The following is a 19,960-nucleotide window of genomic DNA, read 5'->3' on the forward strand; positions in this document are numbered from 1 at the left end:
GGCTTTCCAGGTCTCTGACTGTATTAGTCAGCTTTTTTGTCACTGAGATGTATTACCCAACACCCACAACTTAAAGAAGAGGTTTGATTTGGCTCATGGTTTCAAGGGATTCAGTCCATGGTCAGCTGACTCCCAGGCAGGAACATCATGGTGGAAGGGCATGGTGGAGGAAGGCTACTCAGTTCGTGGCAGTCAGGGAGCAGAGCAGGGGAACAGTGCTTCCTTAAATTATATCAGCCCCAGCCCCTTCAAAATTTAATCTGCTCCACTGACTCTATAAATGCAAGTTAACAACACTCACAAGTTGTGATCACTGCGACATAATGAGGGTGACAATAAGCTCTACTTCTTGTCTGTCACTTGAGAGTGGCCCTGTGGACCCCTGTGGGAAATGAGTTGACTGGTGCTTTGTCACCTCTCTCCAGCTCCCGCCCCCACCTCCGGATTTCTACCAGCTGCATCGCAATCACATCCTCCTTAAGAAATAGAAGGAAAACATCTGTGCTTTGTCCGTGATTTGATTCTAAACACTACAAGCAACGAAAGTTTATGGAACATTATGTTTCCGTGGATGTGGTTCTCCAAGGAGCCAAGGAGTCTGCTTAGCCTTCTGCAGAAGCAGCCGGGAGAAAGCACAGAGGGCTGTGGTCCAGGCCAGGGACTGGGGTCCAGTTCTCTTCTTCAGTAGCTGCGTGACCTTCTCACATCAGCCCTCATCTCTGTGCCTCAGTTTCCTCCTGTAGGAAAGGGGAATTCTGAGTGCATCTGTGTCCAGGGTCCCCCTTGAGTCTCACAGTGCTTAGCCCATAGCAAGCACTCGATGAGCCTCATTGCGCTAAGAATATGGATCTTCCAGGTCTCAACTTCCCAGCCAGATTTTGCTCAAGGTCTCTTTTCTGGCAGTCCTATGAGACTTTCCCCACTTATCCCTCCAGACCCTTTATGAAGTTTTTTATTTTGGCAATAATTTTTAATTTCTAGGAACTTCTTACCATTCTTTCCTCTTTTTTTTTTTTCAGAGTAGCTTGCTCTGTTGTTTTATGGCTGCAATAGCCTCTTCCATCTGTGTGAGAATATGAATTCAGTCTTTCAAAGTTCTCTTCCCAGAATTGGCTGTTTCCTTTGGAAAGGGCTGCTTCGTGTGGTCCAGAGCGTCATTCTGGTCTTCTCTGTGCTATCAGTTTCCCTCAGTGTCTGGTCACCTTCCCCTGTCCTTTAGGTTTATCAACAAAGGAGCAAACTGGTGAGCAGAGGAGGCTCCAAGGGTTTCAGCCCTGGTTCTGTGTGTGTTGGGATCTTGGTGTCCCCCATGGGGCTGGGGGGGCTGTGACTTTTGCACCTGGGGATGGCACCTGTCAGAGAGCAGACTTGACATCCACCTGTACAGAGCACTGCCACTGCCCAGATAGAAGCTCTGCTGATACCTATAGCTGAACGTTTGCCCTTCCTACATGTTTCTATCAGCTTCCTCAGAGAGTGAAAGTTTTGATCTTGGACAAATGAAGCTACAGTCAGGGGAGAATAGAAAGAGCAAGGCTGGGTGGGCTGAAGCCTGGTTCTTTTTAGACAGTTTTCAAAACCCTCTGATTTATGAAATCAGTTTAATTTATCAAAAGACTTCAAAGATTGCGTTACAAAGTTCCTAAAGGCCCTTCACTCACTCCTCCCTAGTGGAAATGTCCTGCATAACTGTGGCGTGTTTGTCAAAGCCAAGAAATCAGCATTGGTGCGTTCTTATTGGCTAATATGGACAGGTGATGTGGACTTCAGTAGTGTTCAGCTACTGCCCATTCTCTGGTCTAAGATCCAGTCCGGGACACCTCATTTCGTTTAGTTATCACATTTCCTCAGTCTCTTGTGAGACTTAGTTTTTGCATCTCTTGCGTGGCCTTGATGCTTAGGTGAATGATGGTCAGTGTCATGGCTTGTGCCTAGATGTCCCCCAAAGCCTCATGCAGTCGTAAGGTGGGGCTGAATCTGGAGAGTGTGATGCTGGGATTAAGAGTTGTGATTACTAAACCACTACCCCTGAGTGATTGGTTTGGCACTGCCCTAATCCCAGTAGTCTGGATTGGATAAAAGGAGCAGAATGACACTGTTAAATCTCTTATTGCTTTTGCTGCCTTCCTCTGCTGTGAACTGTTCCCCTCTGCCACCCTGCCTTAGAGCCAGTCAATTATGGACTGAAACCTCTACAAACTGTAAACCAAGTAAACCTCTCCTCCTTTAATTTGGGGTGTTGGGTATTTTGTCTCAGCAATGAGAGAAAAGTAACTAACACAGTCAGGTATTTTGTAGAATGTTCCTCAACTGAGGTTTTTCTGATGTCTTATGACAACTAGATGAAGGATGTGGATGCTTGGGCAGTAGACTGCAGGGATGAGCCATCCTTTCCAGCACATCTCATCAGGAGTCCCTGACAGCACCCCCAATCCAGGGCCCACACTGCCAAGGTGTGGTGGGGTGGCCAGAGTCAACACATCAGCAGCACCCAGAGTCCCCCGGTTCTCCCAGAGGTACAAAGTGGAGTGGACTCTGCACCTTTATGTTCTTGTGACCTTAGAGTGGTGAGTGTGGGGAAATCTCGGGGAGGAAATTATCTAGAAGGTGAGTGACTAAATCAAAGAAGGCAAGTGACTGGGCCTCTTGGATTTTGATCTTTATGATACAGCAGAGCTCTCTCACAGCTTAGCAATGAATATAAAAAGGATGTTTGCCCATTTTCCTCTGCCAGGATCATCTGAGATCAATGCTTACCCGTAGCAGACACCTATGCCCAGTGTTAGCAGGCTATAGTAGCACAAGCTTCTTGGCCCTCCATAATTCTGCTACCTACATTTATGTGTAATCATGGGAGAGGATTTATTGGGCAGGCTTAAAGGATCACAGGTAGAAGCAACCACAATGGCCATCTGTGGGATCAGATGTGGGAGAAGCCAGCAGCTGCTCAGCCAAGATGGAAGCTGCAGGACAAGAGGGATCAAGGATGCTGCACAAGTCCAAGGCCAAAGGCCTTGAGGCTCTCTGGAGGGGCACTGCTGATAATCTCTGTTGGGAGGCTGAAGAAACTGCAGACCTGGAGACTGATGTCTGAGGTGGAGACGTCTGGATGGACATCCAAAGGCAATGACAGTAAAGGGCAGACCTAGTCAGGAAATCTGGAACTCTTAGAAACGGGCACACTTCCTTTTCTTCCCCTTTTAATTCCATCCAAACTACAAGCCTATTGGTTAGGACCACCCACATCTGAGGTGGGTCTCCCCTCCTCAATTTGCTGGTGTACATGTCAATCATCCACAGACACACCCAGAACTGCGCTCCACTAATCCTCTAGGCATTTCCTAATCCACTCAAGTTGATGTGGCGTGATTAATGGCCATAGTGAGCTTCCTTGAGATCCCAGAATGGTAGTGGTGAGGGATGGGGTTTGAGGAAGATGGGGAAGGGGATGCTAAGAATGGATCCAGGTTTTTTTTTTTGTTTTTTTTTTTTTTTACCTTAACTAGAACTTTAATAGAGATGTACCCAATCTTAAACTTAATTGGCAAGAGTTGGCCAAAGACACGACAGGTGTCTTAGTCTGTTCAGGGTGCTGTAACAAAATGCCAGACTGGGTGGGTTATGAACAGCAGAAATTTATTTCTCACAGTTCTAGAGATGAAGTCCAAGATCCTCGGGTGATTCACTTCCTGGTTCATACGTGGTGCCTTCTCCCTGCGTCTTCACATGGAGAGAGCTGGAATTGAGCTCTCTTCAGCCTCTTTTACAGGGGCCCCAATCCCACTTCTGAAGTCTAACCTCTTGACCTAATCCCCTCCTAAAGGTCCTACTTCCCGACACTATCACCTTGGCGAGGGGTGGGATCTCAGATGTGAATTTTGGAGGAATACACACACTCATACCATAGCAATGTGTGGAACGAATTCCTATTAGCAAATGCTGTTGAATTGACCACAGAAGTTTGTACAAAAAGAGTTCTAGCATTAGGACAAGCAAAGATGACAGCTTCATTTCAAAGCACTTATGCTTAACTCTCCCCTTTCCCTGCAGAGTGGAAAGAATTAGAGGTGAGGGTGAGGTGGGGGTGGAGAATAAACATACAGTCCAGAGACCCCGAGAGGAAATCAGTCATCTGAATGTCTGCAATTGCCCTGGATGGAGCAGCTTCTTGCTGGGTGGACTGAAGTGTCAAATTGACAGGTGTTTGCTAAGTGTGGCCCTGGGAGGGGGCGAGGTGGGAGTGTCTGCAACTTCCACGTTCACTGAGAACCTGCCTTTCAGCCGCTGTGTTGGGCCACCTGAGCCAGCCCCTCTGATGGAGCCCACAGCCTGCAGGAGGGAGGGGACTGCAAGTGGCCAGCACAGAGCTGTGACAAGGACCGTGGGAATAAAACTGTACAGAGAAGAATCACTCGACAGGGCCTGGCTAGGAAGACTTGTGGAAACAGGGAAGAAGAGACAGGGAGAGGTTGACTTTCCATAGCACCCACCAGCCAAGGGTGGTTGGCAAGGGCCCCACAATTTGGGAAGAGCCTAGCAGTCAGCCAGCCAGGCAGAATGGACCATGAGTTTCCCTGCACCTGGAAACCCCACCAGCCAGATAGTGAAAGGTTTCTGCAGGTGAGACGGCGACTGTACACTTGCCACCTGCCCCCAGGAACACACGAGTATCTTCTAGACTGAGGGTCCACAAGCTCCTTCCCTAAAGGGGCAGAGGGGAAATATTTTCAGCATCATGGCCCACAGGGTCTCTGGTGCAGCTGTGTAACACTGCAGTTGCAGTGAGAAAGCAGCCACAGGCCGTGGGGGAAACAACAGGTGTGGTCTGCTTGGCTGGGAGCAGGAGTGCTAGAGCCTAGGTCTGTACTCGGCTCAGTGCCATCCCTGGCCCAGGCCGATCAGCACAACTGGTGTCACAGGTGCAGGGTCTCGGGCCCCCACATCCCACCCAGCCTTAATTAAGAACAAAGCTGCAGAGGACAGGGGGTTTAGCTCAGTGGTCCCACCACCTGCCTCGAAAGTGCAAGGTCCCGAGTTCGATCCCTGGTACCAAAAAACCCCCAAACAAAAAACCCAAACAAGAACAAAGCTGTAGGAAGGAATGTCTGAGAAATAGTTTATTCTGAACGAAGAATGGCACATGGACAGAGCTGGGAAACCTGGAGTCTCCAGGGCTGCGTCAGGCTCCTGCCCCCACTCACCAGCTCAGCCCAGGATGAAATCTGAACACTTCCAGGTCACAGTGAAGAGCGGAGCAGCCGCACTATTTGGCAGAGGGGGCAGGACAGTGCCCGTGGGGACAGGAGACCAAAAAGGGCGCTGACACAGACGGATGTGCTCAACACAACCCAGAAACAGCCTCAGTGCGAAGGGGAAACAATGACTACTTTTTAAAACCGCATCATACATTAAAATGTCTCTTAAATCTAAGAGAGGACAGACAGCCTCAAGGATTGATCTGTCATGTTAAAAAGTAGAAAGTGGAAACTGGATGAAAAGTAAAATCACAGTTGAACGTTTGCAGCAGGGATGTGCAGACATCGGTGCCTGCAGGAGGAAAGATAAAAAGAGTTGGAAATAGGAGTGCAGTTTGTCTACACAGGAAACTGCCGTGCCGGGTCTGTGAAACAGTCTCCAAACAGTGACGAAGATGAAGACAGTGAAGATCTTGAAAAATGGCTGCAAATCAAGTAGTCATTTGCTCTTTGAATGTGCTACATACAGAATCTTATGAAATCCCATTTTATTTTATTGATTTTCCTTTTTTTTTTCTTTTTTGTGTGATAGTCTTTTCAACTGGCCCAGGCTGTCCTGAACTCACAGTCCTCCTACCCCAGCCCCCCAAGTGCTGGGATTACAGTTGTGTGCCACCAGGCCCAGCCCCATTTTTATCCCAATTTTAAAATGAGTTCCCTGACTCTTGCGTGGTCATGTGCATTAGTGTGATCATGTGACATTTGTGTGATCATGTGACTTGCCTAAGGTCTTCCAACAGGTCAGCAGCAGGACTGGATTCTGCACATGAGTCTGACTGCAAAGCCCACTTTACTTTTTAAGCCTCAGTGCCTCCCAGTTCAAGGGCAAGTTGTTCCTGACCTCAGTGTAAAGCAGCTGGCCTTTGGGTAAAGCCACTTTCCTTCCGGAACAGACTTTCCAAACACCCATACCCCCTAAGTTACTGACAGGAAGCTGTTCCCATCCACGCCCGTCAGGTCCTTTGATTCTCTTTCAGGCTGTCTCCATGACCGGCATTCTGGGAAGGGCATTCTGCTGCAGCGTGGAGGACAGTGTGGGAGTAACCACTGACCAGTGAGGCGATTCTCATCTGAAAGGGCACCTGTGTGGCACCCCAACCCCAGGGCACAGGGTTGGAAGGCTGCTGACATTCAGGTGGAGCACTCTTGGGGACCCAGGGAAGAGCACAGCTGGGGCACAGAGCCCTCAGGCCCAGCCGATCTGCATGCTGCACTTCCTGCAATGTCAGAGTCTGTGGCCAGCAGAGAATGCCAGTGAAGCCACCCCAGGGCTGCTCCAGGATTTGGGAGCAGTGTCTCATCAGAGGGCAGACATGTGCAATAGTTAGGGTTCCCCTGGGGCTGTAGATTTCCAAAGTGCCATCCAGCAAGCGAGGGCCAAACTGCGAAGCAAGGGTGGGAATGTGCTTCAAATACTAGGATTCTATTTTGCAGGTACAAACAATTTTATAAATGCCCCAAAGTTTGCATATCTCCTATCCAACTGGATTCTCACAATAACCTTGTACCTGGAGGTGGAAAAGAGAGCTGTTTAACTTTCTTGGCAGATGCAGAAAACTGAGGCACAGATAGGCTGTGACTTGTCCGAGGTCACAGAGCAAATCAGCTGGGATCCAAACACAGGCTTCCCAGCTCCAAGTCAGGGGCTCTTTCTGCATCTGAGGTTTCTGGGGGTAGATGGGGACCATCACAGCACAGAGAGGGGCTCTGGATGGGCAGGGCAGAGAGGCCTGCTGTCCCCTGGGCAGCTGCAGGTGGAGGCTTAGCTGCTGCAGCCCTGGGGGCAGTTGTGGGCCAGGATGTTGTTGTTGCAGCCATCTTGGAGCTTGCTCTGGGCCTGGCTCCCGGCTCGGCCTTCAGGGTCGCCGTGTCCCTGCTGCCTCCTGAGCCTGTGAACAAGTACAGGACAGATGTGCGTCAGTGGCACTTAGTGCTGCAGAGCTGAAGCATGGTCACATGCTCAGAGACACACTTGGATAGCAGAGCATCAGAAGCTACATCAGTCTGCTTTCTGTTCCTGTGACAAAATACCTGAGAGTAGAAATTTGGCTCATGGTTTCAGAGGCTTCAGTCCATGGTTGGCTGGCTCCACTGTTCCTGGACCTGTGCTGAGGTACTATATCATGGTGAAAGGAAAGCTGTTCACCCTATGGCAGACCTTGTGAAGAGGAGCCTGCAAGGAAGGGGCTGGGGACAAGACATAGCCCCAAGTTCGCACCCTCATGACCCACTCCCTCCAATTAGGCCCCACCTCCAAAGTTTCCATCACCTCCCAATGGTGTGTCCATTAATGGGCAAATCCACCAATGAGTTTGGTGCTGTCATGACCCAATAACCTTCCAAAAGCCTTGCCTCTGAACATGTGAGTCTTGTGGGGGACATTTTAGGTCCAAACTGTAACAGAAGTCTTTAGCTAGTGCCTTCTCTTGCCTCGGATGCACAACAACCGTGGGGTTTGGGGTACTGGGCTCTGGTGCACTTGGTGAATTAATACCCAGAGCCTCAGTTTCTCCATCTGTGAAATGAAGATGGTTGTTCCCATCTCACGAGTCCTGGTGAAATTTATGGGAGGTCAGGCATGCAATTTTCCCAAGCTCATGGTTTGTAGACAGCTGATGAGCACCGTGCATCATTCACTCCATATGTCCTTACTGAGTGTTCACTGATGTCCCGGCCACCAGCCTGGGAGCAGGGTAGCCTGGCCACCTCAGGGTAGCCTGTTTGTCCTCACAGGGCTCACTGTCCAAAGGGCAGAGGGCACTGATCAGAGAATCCCACCCCCAAATATCTCAATGGTCAGATGCTCAGACTGACAAAATGCCCACTGCAAACAGGGCTGAGGGAGTGTAATTCTGAACACTGCATTTCCTACCAGCCAGACATCTGGTCACCTTCTGCCTGTTGGAAGAGTTCAGATTCATTCCCTGTACCACAGCTGTCACTGGATGTGCATGGTGCAGGCAGGAGAAGGAACTGAGAGATCTAAAGGGGGCAGGGAGGAGCTTCAGAGCAGGGAAGAATTCCGGCCAATCCCTGGCTCCCAACATTGGCCGCCTGGGTTACACGAGTCAAGCTGCTCAGCTTTTCTGCCTCAGCTTTCTTATTAAAAAGTGGAGATTCTACCGCTCACTTTGCAGGAGGCTGGGGGATCAAAGAGGATATATGTAGAATACCAAGTCCAGGGATGGAAGGAATCATAGTTACTGCTGGTTCGACTGTGTTCTGAAAGACAGGCCTCAGTGGGATTGACCTTATCTTACAGGTTTAGATCTAAAACGTCCCCCTAAAGTCTCGTGTGTGCCGAAGGGGTTTGGATGGTGGGGAGCTGAATCCTGTGTGGATCTGGGAAGAGTTCCTGTGAGAGGCGGCCCTGAGCTAGGCTGCAAGCACAGGATAGGCGCCCACTGTTGGGTGTGCAGTGTGGGTAGGTAGGGGAGAGCGGGAGAAGTTTGACATGAAAGGGCCTGAATGGGGAAGGGTGGGAAAGCACAAAAACACTTCAGTAATGACCCGGCCCTCTCTGGAGCTGACCTCTTCTGCCACCTGGCTTATTCTTTGGGCCAGAGCTACTTGAAGAAGCAGCGCCAGCTGTCTCAAGCCTGCCTGGCTCGGAAGCATTCTTCTGAGCACTATCACTGTGAGCGTGGAGGCCTCATGCAGGGGTGAAGGAGGTGTGGGTTATGTTCCTTGCAACTCACCACCGGATGCAGTGTCTGAGCAAGGAGAAGGCAAGAAGGAAGTGCCCTCCTGTGGGTATCCACCATCCACCCACAGGCCTACAAAGCTGGGGGCCAATCTGACTTGGGGAGCCTCAAAAGCCCGTTTCCCCACTACACGCACACTCCTCACCTCCCACCCAGCTATGTACCATCTATTCATCACACACAGGGCGATCGGAATACATAGTGAATGTTTAAATTTTTAAAAATGTATCACACTAAAAGACACATGGCTACGAACCCCCCCCCCAAAATCCTCTCCTTCACTTCAAACATACTCATCCCATTGTTCTTGCTGCTGTCTGAAGCAGTTCTGGAAGTCTTCCTTCCTGAGTGTCTGTGGGGTATGATCAAAACTCTGTGAATGGCACTGCTGCTGCCATGTATTAGTCAACGGAAAGCATGACCAAGTGTCCTCATCCACTTTATTCATCAGATCTAGCACCATAAGACTTCTGGGTCTTTCTCAAAGTCAAAATGATGGTGAGAGGTAAATGTTTTGCATCAATTCAGGACACTGAGGCAACCATGACAGCACAACTAAAGACACTCATGAAAGAGGACTGCCAGAACTGCTTCAGAAAGTGGCAAGAATGATGGGATTAGTGTGTTTTTAAGCAAGGGGAGGAATTTGAGGAGGATTCATGGCCACATATCTTTTACTATAATAATTTTATTTAAACATTCACTGTATTTTTCAATCATACTTCATGCAGCCATGCACAAATACATCTCCCATGCATTCATTTTTATCTTCTTATTCCCAAGTCTGTCATTTACTTACCCATCTTTACACTTGTATGCCCCACCGTCCGTCTATCCATCCATTTCCATACGTCCATCCATCTTTCCCAGCCACACTTGTCTACCCCATCTTCCTACCTGCCTGCCCACTCCTCATCCACTACCTATTTCCTCCCCAGCCCATTTATCTCCCACGTACCACTCATCCATCTATTTACCCATCTAGCCATCTCCACCCATCCATTCATCATCCACCCATCCATCATGACATCCACTCATCCATCACTCACCCATCCACGCACCCACTCATTTCCTATCCCTCCCTCCATTGATCCCTGCCCGCCCCCAAGATCCCCCTCTTTCCACTCATCCTGTCTGCACACCAGCCTCCCAGGTGAAGTGGCCAGGGGACAGGACAGACAGCACAGGGAACACTGACCACGAAGACATCTCTGCTAGAGGGAAGTATGCATCACAGTAGGGCTGGGGCATGCCACTCACTAGCCCTTTGACTTTCGGAAGCTGGATTCAAACTCAGGGCTGCCTGTCTCCAAGACCTCTGCTCTTTTTGCTATATCTTGTGCTGTTCATTCCATACCAGGAAAGAAGAGAGTGTAGAATGATTTTTCCATGCTCCAAAGGAATTAGGCTCACATGGTCCAGTGGGACCAAGAAAGACGGCCAGCCCTGAGAGCTCACTACCGCACCAGCCCCCAGCCCCAGTGTCTTGAAGCCCTTGAGGAGGTGAAAAAGGATGCACATACATACACCAGCAGGTGCAGCTCACTCCTACTGATGCAAATCAGCTAGTTCTCTCTGCAGAGGCAGGCATAGTTCATTTCCCAACCAACTGATCAAATCAATGTCGGCTTTGTGACCAGAATTCTGAGGGATGGATGGGAGTGGTCTGAACTGTTTGAACTCAACCTGGAGGTGCCAGAAGGAAGCACTCTGTGACAGGGACCTACAGTCAACAGGGAGAGGACACAGACTGAGACCCACAGCAGTTGGGCTGGGAGGAGTTTTCAAAGTCAAAGGACTACCGAGGGGTAGAAGGAAAAGGCTAGCAAACAAACTAATTTCACATCCAGCTGTTGCCCACACTCCGCTGGGGTCGTATTAGTGTCCAGGCCAGCCTGCAGCTGACTGCAAGATGTGGATGAGGCCCAATCTCTGTGTGAGAGTCCAGTGTGGACTGAAAACTCACACTGTTTCCTGGTGCGTACGCACCTATCCACCTATCCGTGTCACTTCCTGAGCCCATGACATTCTAGAGTGGTACATGGTGTGGCTCTGGAGGCCTGAGGACTTGGATCAGAGTCCCAGCTCTGCCATTTACTGGCTATGCCCTGGAGGAACTCAGCTCTGCTTCTTTCAGCCTTCTTCCTTCATACGTGACATGGGGCAACAACACTTCCTGAAAGAGGAAGAGGAGCACATGTGGGTCATCTGCCTGCCCCATAGGGATCCTTGTGCGGGGCAGCTGGTTCACTGTGATGCCTGCCATGTGGATGTGCTCCCATTTTACAGATGGCAAAACTGCAGATCAGCAAGGTGTAACTTCCTGCTGTCACTCCAGTGCCTATCTCTTGACACTGGGTGGGTCGGTGGATGGGGGACACAGCTGGTTTTGCAGGCTTTGTCCTGCAAAAGACCAGGGTAGAAGACCGGAGGAATTTGTGGGGTACTGGACTGAACACGCACAGTGTGGGCAACAGGGTAACAGTCTGAGCAGGAGGGACTCACTGTGACCCGGTCTGCTGTCTGTATGGGTCTCTCCTCTGCCCACTGGAAAGGGCCACACTGGGCCATCTGTGGCCCCATGGGTTCCAGCATGGTGACCAGCCAGAGGCAAGGGCACAGTCAAGGTGCTGGGGCAATGGGCGGGTGAATGAATGGATGAATGGCTCAGCCTGGTTTCACCCTTCATGTGTGCCCAGGCTGGCAGCTCTGGGTCACATTCCCAGGGGAAAGGAGGCTGGCTGTAATGAAAGGGAGGATGGGGTGTCTTCGTGGGACGAAACTGGATTGCCAGCTGCAGAACTGGAGAGCGGGAGCCCCTGTGGGTGTCAGTTTGTGTTTGAATGAGTTCGTGTGTGAAGAATGTTAGCTCTCGTGGCCCAAAAAGCAGTTGTTAATTATTTTCTGTGTGTGTACGTGTGTTGCTTAGAAAAATGAAGACAAGATAATATTTGACACAGCACTTAATTAAGTGTCCCTACTCTGGACTGATGATTTTATGCATAATTAATATCACTGGCAAACACGTGTGGTGCTGTCACAGGAGCTAAATGCTTAGCATGTGTTAAGTCGTTTATCCCTTACAGCAGTCTTCGTCAGTTGATATTAATACTGCATCTTAAAAATGAGGAAACTGAGGTAGTGGTGTGAGATCTGAGGTCAGGAAGCTAACAAGGATCAGGACTCAACCCTAGACAGCTTTGTTCCTGAGTCTGTGCTCTTAGTTGTTACGCACCCAGGTTGAGCATCCCTCAAGGGAAAATGTGAAAGCCAAATGTTCCTGTGACAATTAATTGGGGCATCAAATTGAATGGACTAAGAAACGCCTAGCAGATTAACGGAGCACAGTTCTGGGTGTGTCTGGATGATTGACACATAAACTGCACATTGAGGAGGGAAGACCCGCCCCGGATATGGCTGGCACTGACCAATAGGGTTGCGGCCTGGATAGAATAAAAGGGGAAGGAAGAAGGCCATCTTTCCTTTGCTTCTTTGAAGGAGCTCAGGTCGTGCCACCATCTTTGGAGGTTTGTCTCCAGTTCCTTTCCAGTGCAGGCCCTTCAGCCTTTCAATGCAGACTCTTTGGCTTTCCGACACAGACTCGCATGGGACTCCGCAGTGAGCTCCAGGCCTTCGACTTTTGACCCCCGCTCTCCAGTGCACAGATGTCCTTTGCACTCCTCCACCCGATTCTGCGGGCGGCCGTGGTGAACCCACGGAGTAAACCCAGTCAAATCTGCTCCTCTAGTGAGCCAGCCCTAAGTGATAGAGTTCTAGAACCCACAATTTCTGAGTGCCAACAAGAGTTCACAAGTGAAATTTTTACCCTGTGGAACTTTGTTTCATGCGCAAAATTATAAAAATATTGTATGACATTACCTGCTGGCTGTGTGTATAAGGTGTATATAAAACACACATGAACATTGTGTTTAGACTTGAGTCTCATCTCCAAGATATTTCGTTATGAATATGCAGATAGTCTGAATCCAAAACAATTTGCCCTTGTGGTCCCAAGCATTCTGGATGAGGGAGACTCAACCTGTCCTCCTCTCTATAGTTACAGAGAAACAAAGAACAGAGTTGAAATTACCGGGAAGTTTTGCAAGGGTGGCCGCCAAACTGAACCATGATTTTCTGGTGGAGGGTGGAGGGTGGACGTCGAAGGGAAGAAAGCAAAACACCATGAGCCCTGTGGGTGCATTCCTCTGTGCCCCTCCAGCATCCCCCGCAGAGGCCTGCCAGTCTCCCCCACCTCAGCTCCCCACTCCAGAGCCAGTGCACTGCGCCTCATATCAGCTCAAATCCAGAAACACGATTCCTTCACACTGAATTCACACTGAGAGATCTGCAGCCTGAGTGGCCTTCTGGTGGCCAGTGCCCCACTGGCCTTCCGTCTGCTGTTCTCAGGCTTTGGGGCCACCCTCAAGGGGCGCGTGCCCGTGGGCTTCCAAGTGGAAGGAGCTTCTGGGCAGTGAGGAGCAGAGACCCAGAAGAGCAAGGGGGGTCGGGCCCAGGCATAGCCTTGAGCTTCTGGGAACACTGGACAGTCACTGCTCCAGTCAAGAGGGCCCTACATGGATGCTACCACCTAGAGTCTCTATCTCTCCCTGTCCGGCCTCTTAGGTGATCACACGAAAGCCCAGGTTATTGTGCTAGCCTCTGTGGTGACCCCATACTCACTGAGATGTAAATGGTCCATTGTAAATAAACTCTCCCTAGTGTTTCCTCTAGGAATTTGATTGATACAACCTCGTTATCCAAGCCCCCGAGACTTCTCTTCCTTAAATGAAAACTCAGTGTAACCAGCTGTTCCTCTTTGAAATCTCATCGCTTATTGGGGAGATTGTCTGGGATGAAATTCTTATCTCACAAATTCAATAACAGCTTTTGGCCAGGAGTGTTAAAAGTTTGCTTTATCCACTATTGCCTGAAGCAAAACATGTTTGAGGAAGCTTGAGGGAGTCAGCAAAACTGTGGAGTGGCATGGGAGCCCTCCGCCTTCTCCTCTCCCAGGTCTTCCCCTCTGCAAAAGAAGTCAACTCTGGTGGAACTGAAGGGGTGCCAGAGTCAGGATTCCGAATACTGGGGGACTGAGATTGCTTGGGTGTCTTCCATTCAACCCCTTCTCATTTAACAGCTGACGGATGGTTAGTCACTAACTGCTCACCAGAAGTTTGCCACATAGCAGATGGCACTTTCTGGCTCCCCTGGGATCAGATGGGGCCATGTGACTGGTCTTGGCCAGAGAGTAGAAGTGCCATGTGCTTGGGGGCATGGGGTGCACACCTGTAATCTCAGTACTCTGGCAGGCGGAGGCAAGAGGACTGAATGTTCAAGTCCAGCCTAAACAACTTAATAACTTAGCAAGACTTGCTAAAAAAAAAAAAAAAAAAAGGCTGAGATGTAGCTCAGTGTGAAGGCCTTGTGTTCAATCCCGTCTCCCCCGCCCTCAAGAAGAAGAAGTGCCAAATGCTCCTATCAGGCTGGAATATTGATTTGGCAAGGTGGGGCTTTCCAGAGTTCCTTCCTCTGTCACGTCATCCCCATGCACCACAGATCACCTGGAGGAAGAGGAAGAGGATGTAGGAGCAGCTCCCCAGCTGCCATGGACATACAGGGTGAATGAGAAACAAACTTTGTTGTTGGAAGCTGCTGAGGATGGGGGTTTGTACCTGGTCATCAGGCCAGAAAAAGAACCTGGAGAGGGGTGGAGAGTTCAGGGCCAAGGTGTTTCCGTCAGAAACTCCTGGGATCCAGGTAGGAGAGAGGACCATGATGGTCAAGGGCCTGAGTAGTGATCCCTGCTGGGGCCACTCCTTCGATGCCTGGGCAGCTGGCCCCTCTGTGAGTCCCCACCCCAGCCCCATTCATTTTATGGTTGTTATCTAGATGTCCCTGGAGAGCCTCATGCGCTCATGGGCTCGGCTTCTGGCCGGTGATTGGGTTATTGAGGCTTATAGCTGACTGCTGTTGGGGTAGGGTCTGGTCAGAAGTGGGCCACTGTGGGAGTGGACGGGAGGGTTTAGCTTCCTCCAGTTCCTCCTTTGTGCTCTCTCGGCCTCCTGTGCTATGCTGTGAGCTGCTGTCCTCTGCCAGGCCCCTCTGCCATGCCACCGGGCCTTGGAGCCAGATGACCACGGACTGAAATGTGAGCCAAGATAAATCTCTCCCTCCTTCAGTTGTGAGTCTGGGTATTTTGTCTCAGCAACAAGGAAGATAACTCGGACAATCCACTTGCAGTTACTGTGTCCTTCCTGTCCCGAGGTGGAGGACAGGAGCCCGAGGAGCCCAGGGAAGACAGCACCCAGCGGCTCTTTCCTAATCTGCCCCAGGTCCGGTTGCTCTGTCTTCTCTCCTCCTCTGACTCTGAAGCCGTCCCCCATCACTTCTGCTCTCCAGGGAGCGTGTGCTGCCACTGTTTTGTCATTTGGACAGTGGGGGCAAACAGGAGCTGGCGCCTTTTATAGACCTCTCCTCTCCTCACATCTGTTGGCCTACGGGTGGGCACTGGGCCCAAAACACTGCTCAGACTCTGCTCCCAGGGGCCAGGGAACAGCACCTGACCCAAGTGAGGACAAGCAGAGCCATCCCCCAGGATCCTTGAGTCTGAGATCAGAAAGCTTCCTTTGCCTTTGCTTTAGCTCCCTGCCTAGTCTACCTTGGCACCCCATCACACCCCATCTCTCCCTGCAACTGCGTGACTCTTCCAGTCAGTTCCCATTTCACCTAAACGGTTTGGTGTTTGTTTCTCTCCCTCGAAGCCATTGCAGTTGCACAGAGTCCACACTCATGCTGGTATCCAGCCCTGACCTCCGAGAGTGACAGTTTTTCTAAGCTGAGCAGTGGGCTCAGGGTACATCTTCATCTTAACACAAGCTGTGCAGTGTACAAAGCGCTTTTGCCAACAGCCCATTTTCATACTTAACACAACTGCAAGACCACTTCCTCATATTTTCCAGCAGGCTTCACTGAACAAGCTATACCCTTCAGTGTCTCATTGGTTACTCACAACAACCCTGGGAGGAGGCAGAAGGACTGTATTTGTGCTTAGCCAAACCCTTTAGTGCACGAAGCCTCAGGTTCAGTGATGTTGAGCCACTTGTCCAAGGCCACACAGCCAACTGTCAGAACCAGACCTGGATGCAGATCTGATTGCTGGTGGAACCCTCTGACCAGGTCTTTTTGGCCAAGCTCAGGAAGTTAAAGCAAGGAGCTATCAGAGTCTCTGGCTTGACACACACTGTTTAAATGGATATCTATTATTTCTAGTCTGTGTGGTGCTTTGGCACTTAGAGAATAGATTCCTTCACACAGGATGTATGCAGGTCCACATTCTAGTATCTCTTCTCCCAAATGCTTAATAGTGGGGAAGAGGTCTGTAAATATTTGCCAGTAAACAAGAGGTGTACCTCTTTGGGACTCTGGATGAACTCTCTCTCCCACTGACGGTCCTGTCTTGTTACTGGGATTAGCCAGTCACAGTAATGCTCACAGCATGTCCTAGGGAGCACAGGGAAGGCCCTGTGATCCAGAGTCCTGGGTTTCGCTTCAGCTCCACCAGCTGGGGAACGATATTCAACTGTCCTATAAAATGGGTGATGGTGCAACCTTGTCCACAGTGCCATCTTCTAGTGAGGTGTGAGGACCCTGCAGAACGGCCCAAAGGTCAGCCAGTGAGAACAAGGCACGTCGTGGGGATTCCTTGCTTAACAACCTACCTGGTTAACAACTGTTCAGACCTATGTCAGGGGGATGCTGGTCAGACGTACAACCTGCCACTCAGACTTAAAATTGGTCTTTCTGGGGTACACTTCTGTACATCTTATGTATAGAACCTCAACATCTTTTCTTGGTCCAGCACACCTTGTTTATACAATACTGTAATTGTTGCTGGTTGTACTGTACAGTGCTATAGTTTTATGTTCTGTTATACATTACAGTACTGCATGTAAGAGTTATGCAAGAAAAAGCAAAGTCATCAAGTTGGAGTTTCCTTTGACCATTTCTTTGTTCTGAACATTGTAATGTTCATACTATACACAATTCCTCATTTAGCGACCAGTTCATTTAACAACTGAGTCGCAGGAAATGAGAAAGGTCTGTACAGCTGCTAATGATAATCTCTATTAAAACTGAATGTGTGTATGAACTCTCTAATTCGTGTCCGTGCTTTCTAAATTACTGTGATTTTTATTTATCTTACATTCACTATTTGTAAAATAACTTTTCTGATAATAATAGGCATGTTCAAATTTGAGGTTGAAATTTGGGGGAAATGAAGAGTTTAATGGCAGCAGCATGGCGTAGCACAGAAGTGTATCAGTCAGTTTGTCTTGGTTTCCTTGGAGTCCTGAGTAAATTTCCACAAACTGAGTGGCTTAAAACAAAATACCTGACACCCACAACATGAAGGAGGAGAGGTTTAATTTAGTTTGTGATTTCAGAAGATGCAGTCCATGGTCAGCTGGCTTCAAGGCAGAAACATCGTGGCAGAAGGGCAAGGTGGAGCAAAGCTGCTTGGCTCATGGCAGCTGGGAAGCAAAACACAGAGGAAGAGCACGAGGGAGAGATATGATCTCTAAAGGAGACTTCCAGGGACCCACTGTCTCCAACTGGGCCCCACCTCCTGATGCCGCAGTCAGCTGTAAGCATAAGTGGATTAATCCACTGCTATGTATTGCTAGCACCCTCACAGTTCACTGACCTCTCCAGGAGTCTCTTAATCCAGTAGAGTTGACAATTAAGATTGACTTACACAAAAATATTCTAACAGTTCTGGAGCCAGAAGTCTGAAGTCAAGGTGTTGCCAGGGCCGTGCTGTGTCTGAGGGGTCTGGGAAAAATCCTTCCTCCTCCTTCCACCTCGTAGTGGTGGCCAGTTGTTTCTGGTGTTCCTTGGGTTGCTCTGCTCTTGCCCTGTCTTCACATGGGCTTCTCTCTGGTGTGTCACTGGATCTAGGGCCCAGCCTAATCCACTCTAACCTCATAGTAACTCGATTGTTCCTGCAAAGACTATTTCCAAATAAGGTTGCATTCATAGATACCGAGTGTTAGGACTTCCACACATCCTCGGGGATGTTCAACTTACAACAGAGGGGTCTCAGGCAGACAAATATGGCTTTTTCACAAGAAGCTTGGGTTATACAATAACAGGTTAAGCAGTGGAAATCAATGTTAAGGACTCATAGGAGAAGTGAGAGGTTACCGTTGCCCCTAAGCCCTTATTTCAGATGTCTGATTGTTTATTTCCATATTTTACATACATTCCTAGCAGCACTGGTTCTATGTTTGTAAAATAATTAAATGTGAGAGTCAGAATGGTGTTGTATAATGAGAAAAATATGGGCTTGAAAAGCCTGGAGTTGCCCGGAATCCTATCTCCACATCCCTCTACAGTGACCTTGGGCAAAGGGCTCACTCTCTCTAGATTCAACACACACTTTGGGTGGTGGTGAGGATTAATTGTGGAGCAAATGGAAATGAATACAGAACACCAAGCACAATGCATGGCATAGAACAGCTTTTCAAGACACTCAAAAAAATGATTGTGAGCATTTTCAGGTCCTTTTCATCCCCTCCATTTGTCTTTTATTGGCTGAGATGAATACATCCAGATCAGCTGCCCTCTTTACACCAGGCTGCAATTTCCTTTGATGGAGACCTGAGTGAAATTGTCGTGGGGCCCTGATTCTGGTGCAATTTCTTGATTTTGAGTGTTCCTGGAACTATTGAGAATCTGCAATCCAAGCAGCCTTTTGGGGCTACCTTCACCCCTGCCTACAGTTCCCCCTGCTGTTTCGGGTCACTGAGCTGATTGTCTCTGGCCCTTTTTCTGAGGCTGGAGCCTGCTCTCGTCGCTGGGGCCCCAGGAAGCTTGGCCTTCATGCTCATTCCCTGCCTTGCCCTTCCCTCAGACTGGGATGAGAGTCTGAGGCACCATTTGAATCACAATTACGTTTTCATCAGTTTCGATGCCTGAGAAATGGGCATTAAACACCTGCTGATAGAACTCTGATGAGAATAGAACGAGACAACGGTGGCCAGAGACTCCCAGGAGCCTCTCACACAGAAGGCGGCCTCCCTGTTTATTCTCTCTCATACAATCAAGGCTGGGCTGCAGCATTTAATTCCATGACTGGAGGAAGCTACATGCTCTGGCTCTGATTTCAGAGTCTGGATTTTCAGTTTGCTACTTCCTAGCAATAGAGCTTCAAGAGGAGTTTTCCTTGTTTTACAGGTTAATGTGCAGAAGGCCAAGGGGGCTGTTGAAGAGATAAAATGGATGTGAAAGCATTTTGCAAACAGCACAGATCTTGGTACAGTCAAGAAGCCATTGATATCTGGCCCATCAGATGAAGAAGGCGCTTGGAGCAGCCCAGGACCACCAAGTTCCCAGCATAGCAAGCAGCACGAGCCGAACCTGACCCTGTCTCTCCAGTGCCCACGCCCGCGATGAGTCACAGCCCTCAGACCTGCTTAGCTCCAGATCCTTGTGGCTCCAGGCTACAGCACAGGATCCCTATCATTGTGCCAGGTCCTCCCAGGTTCTCCACAGAGGCCACTGGGGCCAATGGAGGCAGCAAACTTGAAATACACTGGGACTGTTCATCTTGCTGGCCCTTGGCCTGGGCCAAAGCCTGGCTGTGCTCTGCTGCCTTGGCGCCTGGGGAGAAGTAAGGCAAGAGGGTTGTGGTCCTGTTAATGGCCCAGCCTTGCTCAAAGATGCCTGGGTTCACCACCAGGCGGTGCCTTCAGGGACCATGGTGGCTCCTTGTCCCACATGTGATCTGCAGGGTGAGAGGCCACCCTGAATTGTGACTCAGGTCTTGGGCTCGAGCCAGACTGTCCATGGAACCTCAGCTGTGGCACCTCTTAGTTACGGCAGAGCTCCCACTCTGTGCTTGAGCTTCCTCACCTGTAAGATGGGGAATTGAGATGAACAGCTCACAGGACGCACGCTCAGACTGAAGGGCGCAGGGCAGGTGCCCAGTACAAGGAGTGC

The 19,960-nt window shown here is 49.7% G+C and overlaps 1 protein-coding gene across 17 annotated transcripts in view; it reads right to left on the minus strand.

The window, feature by feature from the left end:
* Stk32b (serine/threonine kinase 32B) overlaps positions 1–19,960 on the minus strand; it is a 332,979-nt gene that overhangs the window by 25,169 nt on the left and 287,850 nt on the right. For 7 of the 17 annotated variants that reach the window (XM_087187319.1, XM_087187325.1, XM_087187322.1 and 4 more), the window contains one exon: positions 7,170–8,237. The exons of 1 other annotated variant lie outside the window; for it this stretch is intronic. In XM_087187319.1, the coding sequence (XP_087043445.1) occupies positions 8,060–8,237 (178 nt within the window). In that variant the 3' untranslated portion in view covers positions 7,170–8,059. 9 more of the 17 variants (XM_013073058.3, XM_004847305.4, XM_087187331.1 and 6 more) reach the window with 6 other exon arrangements.

The sequence above is a fragment of the Heterocephalus glaber genome, unplaced genomic scaffold (genome assembly GCF_053883595.1).
Source record: "Heterocephalus glaber isolate CG9 unplaced genomic scaffold, H.glaber_assembly_v1.0 deba00001509, whole genome shotgun sequence".
Taxonomy (NCBI): domain Eukaryota; kingdom Metazoa; phylum Chordata; class Mammalia; order Rodentia; family Bathyergidae; genus Heterocephalus; species Heterocephalus glaber.